General features: G+C 47.8%; 1 protein-coding gene across 2 annotated transcripts in view; it reads left to right on the forward strand.

Annotated features, from left to right (window-relative positions):
- LOC135831073 (tetratricopeptide repeat protein 17-like) overlaps positions 1–15552 on the forward strand; it is a 25957-nt gene extending 10405 nt beyond the window's left edge. For both annotated transcript variants that reach the window (XM_065343325.1, XM_065343327.1), the window contains 13 exons: positions 550–734; positions 1395–1572; positions 1958–2032; positions 2376–2603; positions 3556–3787; positions 4022–4218; positions 4481–4755; positions 6222–6342; positions 7462–7521; positions 8046–8120; positions 13532–13738; positions 14242–14298; positions 15116–15552. In XM_065343325.1, coding sequence (XP_065199397.1) covers positions 550–734; positions 1395–1572; positions 1958–2032; positions 2376–2603; positions 3556–3787; positions 4022–4218; positions 4481–4755; positions 6222–6342; positions 7462–7521; positions 8046–8120; positions 13532–13738; positions 14242–14298; positions 15116–15292 — 2067 coding nt within the window. In that variant the 3' untranslated portion in view covers positions 15293–15552. The remainder of the gene's footprint in view (positions 1–549; positions 735–1394; positions 1573–1957; positions 2033–2375; positions 2604–3555; positions 3788–4021; positions 4219–4480; positions 4756–6221; positions 6343–7461; positions 7522–8045; positions 8121–13531; positions 13739–14241; positions 14299–15115) is intronic.
- Positions 15553–15583: the final 31 nt, after the last annotated feature.

A 15583-nucleotide genomic window follows, 5' to 3' on the forward strand; every position in this document is an offset into this window, starting at 1 on the left:
TTGATGCCAATGTGCAGTGCAGATCAGTACTCCTCCTAACAAAAATGCTGTAGGATATTCTCAGTACACTGACAGTGCCTTGTAGCCCTGCCCTGCGTCAAGCTATTCTCCGCAATCATGCGCACCGTATTGCCTGAAATTAGTCCCCTGCCTAACATTATCGTCTCACATCCGGTCGAAATCTCTGGCTTGAAAGGTGATTGATGAATACTGACCACCCACCTGAGAACAACTGAAGAGCTATGGTGAGATGGGTGCAATCATGTACTACTTTATATGTACATCAGTCAGAAGGCCGCGGAACACTTTTCTGATTCCTGACTTTGACACCAGCTAACGAGGCACCACATATACCGGGGCAACAGGTATCTTCAGAAAGTTTTAAAGGTGTTCTGTGAGGTCACAGAGTTACCAAAAACCCCGGCTCCCCTGTCTGACCTACGCCCCTCGAATAGTCTGAAAACCAAGCCCTGTGGTGCTACATTGTATGTCTGGCTTTTTCTCTCCTCTGAGGCCAAAGTTTGTTGTGTGTCTGTCTCTCCTCCATAGATTCAGCTCCTGCCCTTGCGTAATGCTATGCCTCAAGAAGAGGTGCTAAGGCACGATAAGGACACGCGGATGCCAGTGTACGGAGCACCAGAAGTGACGCAGGAGGAGTGTGAGGTGCTGCCAGCAACACCTCCCTGGGATCACTTCCCTGCAGTGTATTTGCCTCCGGAAGCACGCGGTGTTAAGTGAGTATATCCGCTCAGTCTGGGTGCAAAGTCGTCGGCACACTCTCTGAGTGTTGAATGTGTCAGTACTAGCTGAAACGAATGATTGCGGAGTATACATTTGACACCTGCGTGGACATGACACTACCATTGGTGTTGTTATCACACCTCCATTCATTCATTGGCCCCGCCATCTCGTCACACCGCAAGTACAGTACTACCCACGTAAAGATCACCTTCACCCACAGTAGCAGTTGGTTGTCGTCGTATCTTTTGGCTCTTTCGGTTCTTTTATGCTGCAATACTAGTCTGTTTTTGGATGTGCCGGATGAAAGTAGTCTGCCCCTGCTTAGACTGAGTTAGAACTGTCTGGAAGAACTGCCTTTGTCACTGTGTAGCGGGACAGTGTACAGTGTACACTGTACACTGTACAGTGTACAGTGTAGATCAGTGCATGTGTTCGGCCGGTGTTAGAGCAAGGCATGCAGCACTTACGGACTGTGCTGTGCAGTGACTAGTAGTACATGTAGTTTGCTGCTAGCCGAAGGCTTAACCTAAGGAGCTGAAGTTTGTTTTATTCTGCTGGAGGCGGCTTGTGTAATCTTGAGCTTCAAGTCTGCTTTGTGTTAGTCAATGTGTACACGTGTTTTTGGAATACATTTTCTCTGCGGCATTGTGCAGTGTGTCCGAGCTACTTGCTGTCGGCCTGCCTCCTAGTCACCTCCATCCCAACCCATGGATGCCACCAATCTGTGTGCACTACGCCGCACTGCCGCACAGTATGAAAGCGTTTGATCATCTCCTGGGTATACAGTATCGTGACCAGTTGCCCATGGTCCCTGAACCGGCGTTAAACAATGTAAGCAGAACTGTCCGGGGTGTGAGCTGAACTGTGGGTGGTATTCCCTACGGATAGCCAGTTGCCTGTGTCCCTTCTTCTCTTTCTTTGTGCCTTTTTCTTCTCTGTCTTATCGTGGGGATGATGTCATTCTTAAAAAGTTCAGTGTAATATTCTCTACCTCTACTATGTACTTAAGCTGTTTCTATAGTATATTCCAAGGTGATTGTACTGCAAGTATCCTCTTTCCCAAATCAGAATTTTGCTCCCTGACAATATAGAAAAGTCAGTGTGACTACTTAGATGTTAGTTGCTCTGATTAGGACCTGGCCGACATTGCGTGGATAGGAATGAATCTGTGTAAAGCCGGCTGCACTGTCCTGTGGTGCCTTGTCTCTATGTTTAGCTGGTGGCTAGTTTAGTGGATCCTGAGGACACGCTGGAGGAGATTGGACAACGACTTACCACTGCTTTTGAAATGGTAAGATCATTGCCATCGCCCGGCTGTGTGAAACCTGGACTTCTGACTGGTTTTATCAAGCCACTGCAAGAAGGTAGTCATGCTTGTTCATTTTGCTGATGTAAAATATGATTAATACGATAAGACTTGTCAATAGTCAGGAATATTCTGTGTGCGGTTGTAGCCATTCTGAGGTTGTTGCAGCCGTGGTACGTGAATTGCTAAACATAATTTCGGTTCAATCTTAGTATTGTCATGGAGACAGCATGCTACCTGTCACCGTGTTGAATTGATTCTCCTATGTGGATAATATATTCATCATGAGAATGTTATGTTTCCTGTGCTTCGCTGTGTGGCTTTACAGTCTGCACAGCCTGCTCACTGGGCGCTATTTCACATTGCTGGACTCTTCTTCCGTGTGGTGGGCAATCCGTTCCACGCTTTGGAGTGCATGCGCCGTGCCGTTCACTTTGCACCGTTCGTCGCCCGCGATGTGCCCTTGCTAGGCATGGCCGAGATCCTACATCGTACCGGGCAAATGGCCGATGCTGTCGTCTTGCTGAGAGCTGCGTTGGGCACCCACCCCGAGCAGGTATGCATCGTCGGTTCAGTCTGTATTCGACGCGTGTGTTGTAGTGGATTGGATCATGTTTCACTGACAGGGTTAACGTTATGACACTGGATGAGGAGTTTCATACTAGACAGGATGAAAAGGTCGCTGGCAGCGTCGCTGGGTAGAGGTTATGCAGCTACGTCTAGGTAGCATTATCCGGAACTTATGGTAACATTGTGTCGTAACCTGCGAATGCAGTTACTTCATAGCCTATCAGCACCGTTTCGACGATAGAAAGCTCTTTTTAGCGGGAGAACGAAACGGTAAGATTCCAACTAGGGTTACCTCACACGTCTATCGTTGCGTCAGGAGTGAGGACTCAGAAGCCGAACTGCTAACCGTGTCTCGAAAACACACAAAAAACAGTAGACTCGCCCTCTACACCACTGTACACGCCGATCGTTGAAAATAGCGTGAACGGTAAAATGCTAACCATGTCTAAGAGCTTTCTATCGTCGAAACGGTACCAAACCGACGGTATTTTGGGTTTGGGGTACGAGTACCGTTGGATCTAGCGCGTGAACTGTAAAATGCCATGTCTACACACACAAAAAACGGTGCAGGCCTACCGCCGAAAATAGCGTGAACGGCAAAAATGCAAACGCAAGTTAGCAGCCGACCCAGCGAGCTGGCCCAACCTGCACGCATGCGCAAGTCACTTGGGCACGTGCCCTTCAAAATCCTTATATAATTACCTGCACTTTGGCGGTCAGGCCTAGTCAAAACGATATGGCCTCTGTGCTTCGTGTGCTGATTTGCTTTCCTCCAACCAAGAACCGTGTACGAATGTAGGAGCAGGTTGTACCGACATGCAGAGAGGTACTGATCTTAAGTCAGTCTTTTTTCTAGACATGGAGGAAAGAATTCTTCGTATAGTATTCAACGAATCATCTAATCGTGCACTTTCTTTTGTTTGCTTCTCTCAATACAGCCATTGATACACCTTGCCTTGGGAAATGCTTTGGCATCCAATGGCGAGTTCTTCCAGGCCAAGCTTCACCACTCGTACGTGTGCACCCGGCAGCCTCAGCTCGAAGCTGCTTGCCTTGCCGTTCGCTATGATGAATGCTACGCACGGAGGGAAGTGCCACAGAACATCGTCAATGCTGCGTTCAGGAAAAATGTAGTTCCGTCGTGCACCTTGACGAAATGTGAATTATCGGGTACGTGTTGTTTAGCCCAAGGGGCCGTTTGAAGCGTGAGACGATTTGTGCAAAGTCACATTTGCCTTTTACTGCACACTGTGGCAGTGCTGGCGGGCTGGCCTGGCTAAGAAGAGACACAACTAGTTACTTACCGGACTTTGTGTAGATGGTGCAGTGCGTAGTTTGGTTTAGTTGCTAGTCACTCTTTTGTGAATACCGTGTATGCCTGAATTTCCCTTGTGAACTCTTCAGACTCACCACTACGCCGTAAATACGATGTCATCTCGCAAGTGTCACTCAATCTTGCCAGCCCGGAGTTGCCGGAGATCGTGCACAGGAATGTGTCGGTGATGAAGCGCTACTTCAACGAGTTGCCGAATAGCGTTGTCAGTACGTCGCTGAAACGCCTTGCCGCTGTTCATCAAGAGCGAACCAAGATCCTAGCTGAGGTATTATGCGCCAGTGAACGTGGATGACAGTGTACAATGTGTTGTATTGTGCTCAGCTCTAGGTTTGTTATGTGTAGTGACTACTGCACTAGTAAGACAGTTTAAGACATGTCCTAAGCTTACTGAAAGTGTACCTCCCACACCATTCGCCTCGGCTTCTCGGCTAAAAGCCTGTTGCTAACCGTACTGGCTAAATCATGCAAGCACATCAATGACGCCGCCTTGGCGTATGCTTTCTATGTGCCATTATACCTCTGTATAGATACGAGAGATGCTGGCGAAGGATCAGCAGAGGATTGATGAATTGATGCGAGGTCCACCTGCACCAAGTATTAGTTCCAAAACTACACTCAAGCAAAATGATGAAGCAGCCGCCAAAGGAGATGACGCAGCTATCCTGTCAAAGTCACACCCGAAAACCTACCGCACCAAAGTTCCTTTGCCCAAGGTTACCAAGGAAGCCTGCAAGCAAGTTGAAGGTCTGAACCTCCGAGAACTTACTAGCACCTGGTTGTCTGTGGAAGTCAAGAAGATTATGTGAGTACTTCCAAAGTAGTTTGTTGTCTCTCTGTGTTCACACTCATGTGACATGTGATAAACAACTTCTTCTGTCCAAAAGAACAACTCAAAGCAACAGCTCCTCCGCTTGTGAAGACAACCCAAAATAGGGCGCTGACAGCCGACGCGTATGCATTCAGTCCTCACAGTGTCATTCGACACTCATTGGGACAGGACTAGATCACACTCATTGGGGGCAGGACTAGATCACACTCATTGGGGCAGGACTAGATCACACTCATTTGGGCAGGACTAGATCACACTCATTGGGGCAGGACTAGATCACACTCATTGGGGCAGGACTAGATCACACTCATTGGGGCAGGACTAGATCACACTCATTGGGGCATGAGTGTGATCCTGGGACGGAACTAGATCACCAGACTAGTAAGAGCGGAAAACCACGCATGTCATGCATGGTGACAGTGACCATGGTTACAGTGACCATGGTGACAGTGACCATGGTGACAGTGAAGCTAAGCTTCATGTATGCAACGGATCATGGCCTGGATGAATCAGTTCTGGACACTCTGGGTATTTTAAAGAGGTTGATAAACTGTGAAGATATCATGCTATGCAGCAGTCATGACACAAGGGGGTCGCAAGAGAAACATTCTTAATGAAACTTGTTCTGATGGTAACTTGGCTTACAGTGGGTTTTGACACATGCCGGGAGAACACTAGACTGTACATGTACATGTAGTGCTTCTAACCTAGCCAGTACAGTGGTACAGTGGTACAGTGGTACAGTGGTACAGTGGTACAGTGGTACAGTGGTACAGTGGTACAGTGGTACAGTGGTACAGTGGTACAGTGGTACAGTGGTACAGTGGTACAGTGGTACAGTGGTACAGTGGTACAGTGGTAGGTTTGTGCACGACAACCGTCAGCTTATCCAGGTGTATTTTTTGTATTGTATTTTATTATTTTACTTGGGCATTCCCAACAGACCCTCTAATGTCTGCTTACAGGGTGCCCAAGATGAGTGAATGCCGGGTGGCACCGAGTTCTATGGGATAATCAAGTTACTTCACGTAGATAGGCAAGGGCAAAGGTTTGGAGATACTAGTATTCTTTTTTGAATCATGCAGCATCTAAACTAAGACCATAGTAGTGGTGGCTGTGGTGACATTGTTCGGATTAAGAGAGAGGTTTGCCCCAAACAGGTGATTTTGCATATACAGTGCTGGCAACTGAAATCCGACCCCCAGGGCGGCGCGCCGCCCAGGGGGTCACCGCGCCGCCCGGGGGGTTGGATTTCAGTTGCCAGCACTGTAGTTATATTACATGTACCTAGCAGCATGCCACGTGAAACGGTAAAGCCGCAAATCATGGCTGAAACTTGAGATACTAAAAGCCTGATCTCCTTTGTACATGCAGTGCGAGCATTTGTCTACTGCTGAAGTCTGCACGGACGCGTGTGTTTTTATTTGTTAATGCTGCAGAATCGGTGACCACATTGATCTCTCTACGCCAGAAACGGATGGCAAGAAGAGACGAAAGGAGCCGTTTCCCATATGTCCAGAGGTTGCGAAATTCAGTTTGCACATGATGGATCACCTTCAGGTACTGGTACTGTGTGTATTCTCTTTGCGGGCCGGCATCATGTCATGATCACTTGCATGGCTCTTATCAATTTATGATCAGAACAGCAGTGCGTGATCAGTCCTGCAACACTAACAACTTACCAGTGTTCTGTGCATGCATGACACACTCATGCACAGTGTCCCCGATGGTATTCTCACGTACATTGACCCTTTGTCCTCGCCCACTTACTGAGGTGTGGTGAGCCCATAAGTGGGATCATTTCCAAGTCCACCCATAGGTTGGGGATTTCAGGGGGTGTCGGCCGTTGGGCGGTTCAATAGCCAATTGAGTCATCTTTCCAGGATTCCTTTTGAGTCCCACGACCAGTTATGGCAGTGAGCAAGTACAAGTGCATGTAAAAGCATGCGCAGGGGAACTGTGTCATCGCTTTTGGTTAGGCCACACCTTTTTTTCTATGTTTTGCGTCACCTTATTCGATGAAATCAACGAGGAAGGGCGAAAAACATGAAAAAAGCCATCCAAAAAAACGTGTACTCGTACAGTACGTGCATTGCAATTGTGTACAGTGGAGCTAAAGACCCGGCAATGTTAAATTTATATTAATTCACACATGCATACATGAATACATGAGTGTATTCATTCCAAAAGTGAATACAATGAATGCCGCAAAGACGTTTATTGCGCATGCAATCTCTACTGATTGGTAACAACTGGCCAAACTGTGTCAGCATTATCAGCTGGATGCCACGGAAAGCCACGCCTCTGCCATGCTTGTGGTCCAAACGCAGGCGGGATGATGATAATCAGCTTGCGTGACTTGCGGCCCAGCTTACACACACATGTACATGTACATGTATGTGAGTTGAATACAATCATGCGATAAATAGAACAAATGATGCCCACATAATAGTTTAAAAAAATCGTGTTCCAGTTTTGTTTTGTTTTTTGTTTTTTTGGAACTCTGGCTGTGAAATACACGCGCGCGGGGGACGCGAAACATACATAAAAAAACGGTGTGGCTTTAATATAGTGTTTAGCGATGCTAACAGTTAGTTTGATGCGTGTGTGTGTGTGTGCGTGTGTGTGTGTATGCGCGTGCGCGTGCGCACGTGTGTGTATGTGTTCATGTTATTGCAGGGTGTACAAGACACTGAAAGGTTTGAGCATGTCAACTTATCTGAACCAGGACTATCTCAGGTAGGAGGACTGCAGCTGAACTGTGTGTGACATGCATTGCATGTGTGAACACTGTAGACGTCTGGCTTTCAATTGATGAATGCTGGCTTGTGGGAAACTTTGTGAAGTACATGTAGCCCTGGCCAGTCTGGCAGTGACCACAACAATGGCGTGGATTCAGAACCAGTTTTTATTGCCTTTGCATAGGGCCGGGAATGGTAGGTGGGGGAAGGGGGTGAGGGACAAATGTGTCCCTCCCCTGCATCTTCCTGCTACGAAGCCGGAGGGAACACCGGCACATGCTAAGAAGAGCAGCTAGCTGCTCAGTAAAGGATACCATACCAGGCAATTCATAATATGGTGCTAACTTGGCACTCATGATGCAAATATGTCCGAGTGTTGTGTTTGGGATCATGATGGAGTCAATGCATACGAGAACTGATCATAACAGACAGGTCAGATGCATATTTCAGTTGTTGTTATAGCAGATTGTTGTTCCTGTAAACTAAATTTGGTACTGTGTATCACTTATTCTGTGTGCCCAGGTTATGTTTGGAATTGGCGGCCAGATGTTCTCCTTGTCATCGCTTGCTGGGCGTATCGACGATGCGTTACAATTGGTAGGTAACCTGGCTGTGTCACGTGTACAGTGCCGAGCGTGATCGCTTTGTCACTCTAAATCACAACTGTGCCTTAGGAACAGCTGCTATATCTCAGGATAGCTAGCTGCTTCAACCTTTTTTAGGTCTCGCCAGCCAAGCTCAGAGCTACCGGCCGACCTGACGGCGCAATGAAGTGAACAGTGAACGACAACGCACTCTACTAGTACTACGCAGTTACAAGCGAGTGTCCCTGGTTCGAGTCCTGGTGCCGGTGACACTCAGTTTTTTCTTCAGACTTTTCCCGTTTGCGTCTTTCCCTCTATTAGTGAATACTACACAGTTTTACTACTAGTATGACTACAGTCAACCTCCATCCTCCTACAGTTTACTCGACAATCAATATTTGATAGTATTACAGGTCTTCCCTCATTATAACGAGTCCGGTTAGTACATAAACCCCGTTAGTAAATAGAAATCTGAAATCCCCTGGCGAAACGTGGTCTATACAACTGTTTACATGTCCGGTTACAACATAATCCGTTAGTACATAAAATCCGTTATAACGACCCTTTGCCCAGGTCCCTGGAGTGCCAAACCCTCAGTATAAGATAATATTGACCATGCAGGACCAAGGCCAAAACATGTAGGATAAAGAAGAACGAGGAAACGTATGATGTCTATGTATTCGTGAATATGGACGATCCTTTGCATCCAAGGAAGAGTTCTGTTGGAGATTTTCAATTATCTTATAACGAGTTGAAGCATCGATAATTTATGTTGTATCGAGGGTAGCCCCGGTAAGTACGAAGTAGTGCCTATTTCACCTTTAGCTGCAAGTCCTGCTACAAGATAAGTCTCGTTATAAGATAACTTTTTCGATGGCCCAGAGATTATCTACTAAGGGGCCGTCCGTAAATATCGATGTTTTTTTAGAGACGATATTGGTGCTTCTCTCCCTTGACCCCCCTCCCTCCCCCCAGAAGACGCACATGTACATCTAGATCATGGAATCAATATTTTTGGATGCTCATGAAGTGCCCAGGATGTTGAGGGTCCGGTGTAGGCGTGAAAATCCCGCCGCACTCACGCAATAGCTGCATCGCCTGGGGGGAGCGAACCGGGTTGGCGCTGCAGTGCTCACAGCCATCGTGTGCTGGTGTAGACAAAGCGGCTACGCTCGGGCTTGAATTTTTTCAAATCCTTGTTCAGGCAGTGAAGACTGGAAATTCTTGTGGAGTTCGTCCGTGTTTGTTCGCACTGCCTCTACGTCTTGAAAAAGGTCTCCTGCAGGCATCGTTCGGCCGATTTCCACAATCAATAGCTCATTCTTTTGCTCTTGAAATTCGCCATGGGCGTACAGCTTCCAATTTTTGATTTTGTTCTCGTGTCGCGAGTTTTAGCTCCGCGAACGGAAGCTGGTTTCACATTTCTTGTATAGCCATTTAGACGTCCGCGTGCAGGGATCGCGTGCAGGGATCGGCGAAACTTCAGATATTTACATCGATATTTTTCTGATGCTCGAAAAGACGCACATGGCTCAAACCCCCTCCCCCCCAGACGCACCAATATCGTCTCTAAAAAAACATCGATATTTACGGACGGCCCCTAACGAGGGAGGACCTGTATTTGACTAAACCGTTGTTGGATCGAGGTTGTGCATCTGGTTGAATTTCACATGGAACCCTGTCATGTCCTGGACATGGACCATATGTATGTAGTGCGCATGCTCGCACGTGAGCTGGGTCTTTTTCGGATATGGAGTTTGAGACGAACTGAAATCTGTAATGGCCTCGAGTGTGTGTGTGATCGAGCTGGATGAGTCCGAGTAGAACCCACCTGGGGTAGGACACAACAACTGGCGACGAAGATATGGCTCGGATATCATCGCTTCAGCCGTTTACCGGCGGCGACTTTGAAGAGTTTGAGGAAAGACTTGAATTCTATTTCTTTGCCAATGATATTGGAACCGTGGCTGCTTCGGCCAATGCTGCAGACAAGTTGGCTGCCAGCAAGAAAAGGAAGGCTGTATTAGTGAGTTTGCTGTCTGCGGAAGTCTACTCGATTTTGAGGAGCCTCTGTCTGCCAGCGAAAGTAGCTGACAAGAAACTGTCGGAGATTTGCGATCTTTTGAGGAAGTATTTTCAACCTGCAATTTCGCAAGTTTCGGCGACGTTCAATTTCCATCAGTTGAAGCAGAAGGAAAATGAGTCGACTGCGGATTTCATCATTCGTCTGAAGAGATTGGCTGTGAGGTGTGAGTTTGCTGATCACCTCGATCGAGCGCTTCGAGACCAGTTTATTGCTGGCTTGAGCAGCTCATCCACTCGAAATTTCTTATTGACGAAAGAAGATACTTCGGCACAGTCGTTCAATGACATCGTCAAACTAGCTTTGACGCAGGAATCGGCTGCGCGCGCGGCCGTGCAGCTGACCTCTAGCTCTCAGCAGGAAGTGCACAAGGTGAATCACCGGCCAGTGGAATCGCGTTCGCAGGCGCAGTCTGGTGTTTCTCGTCAATCTCATCAATCTCGAGAGCAGAGATTGTGCTACCGCTGTGGGTCTACTCAACACTTGGCGGATAAGTGCAAACACAAGGCCACTGAGTGTCGTCACTGCCACAGGAAGGGGCACTTGGAGCGTGTTTGTCGGCAGAAATCTACGTCAGGCGCGTCGGTGCACAATGTTGTGACTGATGACGCAGGTGAGCATGAATCTGCTGATCTTGAGTGCATGCCAATGTTCCACATTTCGGATCAGGGCGAATTGAAGAGCAAATCTGTGCCCTCCTACAAATTGGAAATTGCTGTGAATGATGTTCCTGTTGTAATGGAAATCGACACGGGCAGTGGCATTTCAATCATTTCTGTCCATGATTTTGAGTCACTTGGGATGTCTCGTACAAATTTAACCAAACCGAGTGTACGCATGACCGGTTTTTCTGGGGCAGAAATCAAATGTATTGGTGAAGGGAAGTTCAATGTCAGCATTGATGGTGTGGAGAAACCAACACTACTCCGTGTGGTGGATAATGGTGGTCCGTCATTGTTGGGCAGGGATATGTTGTCCCAATTTACTCTACCGTGGAAACAGATTGTCAATGTCAATCATGTTCAAATGGATGGTAGGAGGAGAGCTCTCATTGAGGAATTTGAGGAGCTGTTCGATACGACTCAGGTTGGCAAGCTGAGGTCGGCTCAAATCACCCTGAGAGTGGATGATTCTGATCCAATTTTCCACAAGGCGCGTCCCGTACCGTTTTCTATCACGGAGAAGTACGAGGAGGCTTTGGAGAAATTGGAAGCAGAGGGAGTTATTCGCAAAGTTGAGCACTCCAAATGGGCATCGCCTACTGTGCCAGTACTGAAATCGGATGGTAGTATCCGAATTTGTGCTGATTACTCTCGCTCAATCAATGCCAAGTCTGATTTGGAGCACTACCCGCTACCTACTATTGAGGAAATGTTAGCGAAATTGTCGGGAGGAGATAAATTCACCAAATTGGATCTCTCCCAAGCCTATCACCAACTGGAGCTTGATCCAGCTTCTCGGCCGTACACGACTATCTCTACTCACAAGGGGTTGTATGAATACGTGAGATTGCCGTTTGGCATTCACTCGGCAGTGGCAATTTTCCAACGCACAATGGAATCCATATTGGCAGATCTGCCTGGGTGCATCGTCTATGTGGATGATATCCTGATTACTGGGAAGGATGAGGATGAACACCACAACAACCTGATCAGGGTACTACGTCGCCTACAGGAGGTCGGGATGAAGCTTAATCCCAGTAAGTTTCATTTCATGATGGATGAGATTTCCTACCTGGGTCACACGATTTCTAGTGCTGGTGTGGCTCCTACAGCGGATAAGATTGAGGCAATGCGGGACGCTAAGGCTCCTTCGAATGTTAACGAGCTTCAATCATTCATTGGAACGGCGAATTTCTTGCGACGGTTCATACCTCATTTCGCAACAATAATGGTACCTCTGTACAATCTGGTGAAGAAATCTGCTGAATGGCAATGGGACCCCGGAATTTCAGTGCGGCCAAGCTGTCCTGGCTTTGAATTTCGGCAAAGGAGGAGATAAGTGGGCCCCAGCCGTGGTCACGGCTGTTCTCAGTCCGATGACGTATCAGATACAAGTCGGTGATGCAATGTGGAAACGCCATCGCAACCAGCTCCGTCCTCGGCAAATCCCTCAGTTCGATGCAGGGGCGTCTGAGCAGAGTGGAGCAAGTTTAACAGCTCAGGTTCCGTCACAGCCGTCACTCAGCAACAACGACGCCAGTGTCACGGCAGCGGAGCTAGGCGCGCCGGTCTCAGCAACAACCGGTACTAGTGAGTCTGCGTCGGTTAGCACTTCACGTGCCAGCTACAGCAAGACGTCGTCACCGCAAGCTGAACGACGGTCAACCCGCGCTACTGTTCGACCAGTTCGTTTCAAGGATTGACGTTCAGAACACACAGTTCATATAGACCTACTCTAGTCTGTGGAGTTTTAATGATATATTTTGGACTCTGCTGGATATTGTATATAACTATATATTTATGGTGTATATATGGTGTATAGTGTATCATGAAATATTATGTCTCGGCAGTTGTGAGTTTTGTGATTGCATCTTGATATGTTTACTATTGCATAGTTCTAGATGCTTCGCCTCAACTAGTGAGGGGGAAATTGTCATGTCCTGGACATGGACCATATGTATGTAGTGCGCATGCTCGCACGTGAGCTGGGTCTTTTTCGGATATGGAGTTTGAGACGAACTGAAATCTGTAATGGCCTCGAGTGTGTGTGTGATCGAGCTGGATGAGTCCGAGTAGAACCCACCTGGGGTAGGACACAACAAACCCACTCAGGCCATGCCTATCATCGGCAACATTTATAGAGACTTCTGCTTGACTGGTCATGCGTTACAATGTAGTCCAAACATTTACAGTCTACTGTACATGTACCATATTCAAGTTTCCAGAGTGTAAGCCGCACCCAGATTTTTGTCATGAAAATACAGACATCTACTCTGTTTATCACAGTCAATTTTACCATTGTACTAGAAGCCACGTTGACTTTTTTTGTGGTGAATTGCTGTGTTTAAAGTGCGGCTTATGCTCCGGAAATACGGTTGTTCTCCTGTCCCGTCATGGTGATGTACAAATAGGCTGCGGCTCTGCTCATTACTGTGCAGACTTGACAATGGCTCCTCTTGCAGGGCGGCGGACTGTCCATTTGCCTATGACCGAGCTGTCAAGCTCTATTTATTTTTCAGGCCCTATCCCAGGCTACCAGTATCAATATTTAAAATGACATCAGCTGCATGAAAGTAGTACACGTGGCGCGTTGGCAGCATGAAAACTGTACAATCACAGAGGACCATCCATTCTAATCAGGTTCCACACTGTGCCGTTTTGTCCTGTTTTTAATGCCAGAACACAACATCCTGGGTGCTTCACAACTTGGCAGGGCTGGTCTGGCGACTGAAGGGCAGAGCAGACCTGGCCATCCGCTGTCTGCGCCAAGCGTTGCACTTCTCACCGCAGGGCAGCCGTGACATTGGTCTGGTTAGCTTGGCCAACGTCATGGCTAGGAGTCGCTCGTTCCGTGACGCTCTGATCCTGATGGGCATGGCGATGGAGGTGAGCTGGATTGGTACCATGTATGCTGTGCGCATGTGCGTCCGTGTGTTGATGTGTGTGTGTGCGTGCGGGTATGTGCATGCGTGCATGTACATTATGGGAAGATCACCATACCCATACAGAGACATCATGCGACAAGAAACCTGTGCACGTCTGTACATCTGTATCACGAGTTTGTGACATAGTGCATGCTAGTGACTACAGTGTAGATCTACATGTGACTGCTTTGTAATCTACATCAGTGTTTTGTATCCTGTACTGATTGTTTCACTCTGATACTGGTTTAACCCTTCGTGTGACAGTATCTGAAGCGACACCAGCAGCTGGTCTGTCCCATCGAGGGTCGGTCATATTTGCCACTTCATGCCAGTTGGTTACAAATACAATGCCACGAGCAGCTGCATTCTCTACTGCAAAGAACACGCCATCCTCCACGTGCATAGTGAGGTTACTCACCTTTAACTGACAATTCCATTGATGCCTGGTTTTTGATTTTTCTTCAGATCTCACCGAATTTCGTGGTACATCACTTTACCATCGCGAATATCTTGGCTGCGACGGTAAGAGCTTGCCTTGGTGTGGACTGTACCAGCCAGTTGATGCAGTGAACACAATACAATACGTGTAGCGTACCTCATACCCCTGCTACCACACTTTCCTGACCCGAATACTGGGAATAGCGAGGAAGGTGCTCGAAAATAGTAGTAAATATACAGAGTACATTAGAACTTTATTGGGAAACCATACGGACTGACGAAATTGATTGTGTCCTGAATGCCGGCGTGTCTGTTAGGGCCTAGGGGGTGTCCGCTAAGGGAGGTCCGCCTATAATCAGGCGCGTAGCACCGCCGTTGGAGGTGGTCCGGCAGGAAGGGGTCCAGAGGTCTCCGCCGTGAAAAATTTGAAATTAGGGTGCATAATCCTGCATTCTGGGCAATTTTGGCCGTGGTCGGGTGAAAACGTGGTCCGGCGTACGAGCCGGACCGGGTGCTACACCCCTGATAATTAATGTTGGGTGCCTGTTGCATTCAATATCCTAGCATGGACGGTGTGCTGTGCATTGGTGTGTTGTACACACTTGAGTGTGGAAAGCCGTTGTCATAGTGCGTGGAGTAGCTGGTTGTTGATCGGATACCCTGCTGGCCTGTGCATGAGAGGCTCCTGCAGTCAACGGCAGGCAGAGCCACTGCACGCACATTGACCTCCTCAGTGCCGCATGGGGTGGGGTTGTTTTGAAGTATGTGTTCGTGCTGGTTAGTGAACACCCATGCCCCGGGCTGTTCGATAACATAGCCTATAAAGTGTCCTGGTTGAACACTTCCTGCGCATGCCTTGAATTGCTTTCACCGTGTCTTCTTTTACTTGCTCCTGCCCCAGGGAAACTACAAGGAAGCAGAATTCTTCTACCGCAATACGCTGAGCTATCAATCGGATTTTCAACCTGCGTCGCAGCGGCTGATGGCAGCGAGGTGCAGACGTCAATTTCCCACTGCATCCGACCACCACCAGCAACAGCAGCAGCTTACCACAGATATTGTGGACAAGATAGCCTAACAAACAACGTCATTACACAACAGACAAATTGACTAGGCTGCAGTGGCAATTTTTCATTATGCAGTGTTCAACTGCACTTCTCAAGCATGATGATAATCGTGTCTGGTCTTACTGCAAGTTTTGAGTTGTGAGTCCTGTACGAGCCGTTGTCACCCTTTCACTGTGCACTCTCATCATATCGTCTTAGCTACTCAAATATTTATGGATTGGATCTTTTACAGGGAACCACAGAGTTGAAACAAGAGTTTCTCCAAGTCGCATATCTCCGTGTACGTGACCGTGGAAGCTCAC

Source organism: Sycon ciliatum, chromosome 1, assembly GCF_964019385.1.
Source record: "Sycon ciliatum chromosome 1, ocSycCili1.1, whole genome shotgun sequence".
Taxonomy (NCBI): domain Eukaryota; kingdom Metazoa; phylum Porifera; class Calcarea; order Leucosolenida; family Sycettidae; genus Sycon; species Sycon ciliatum.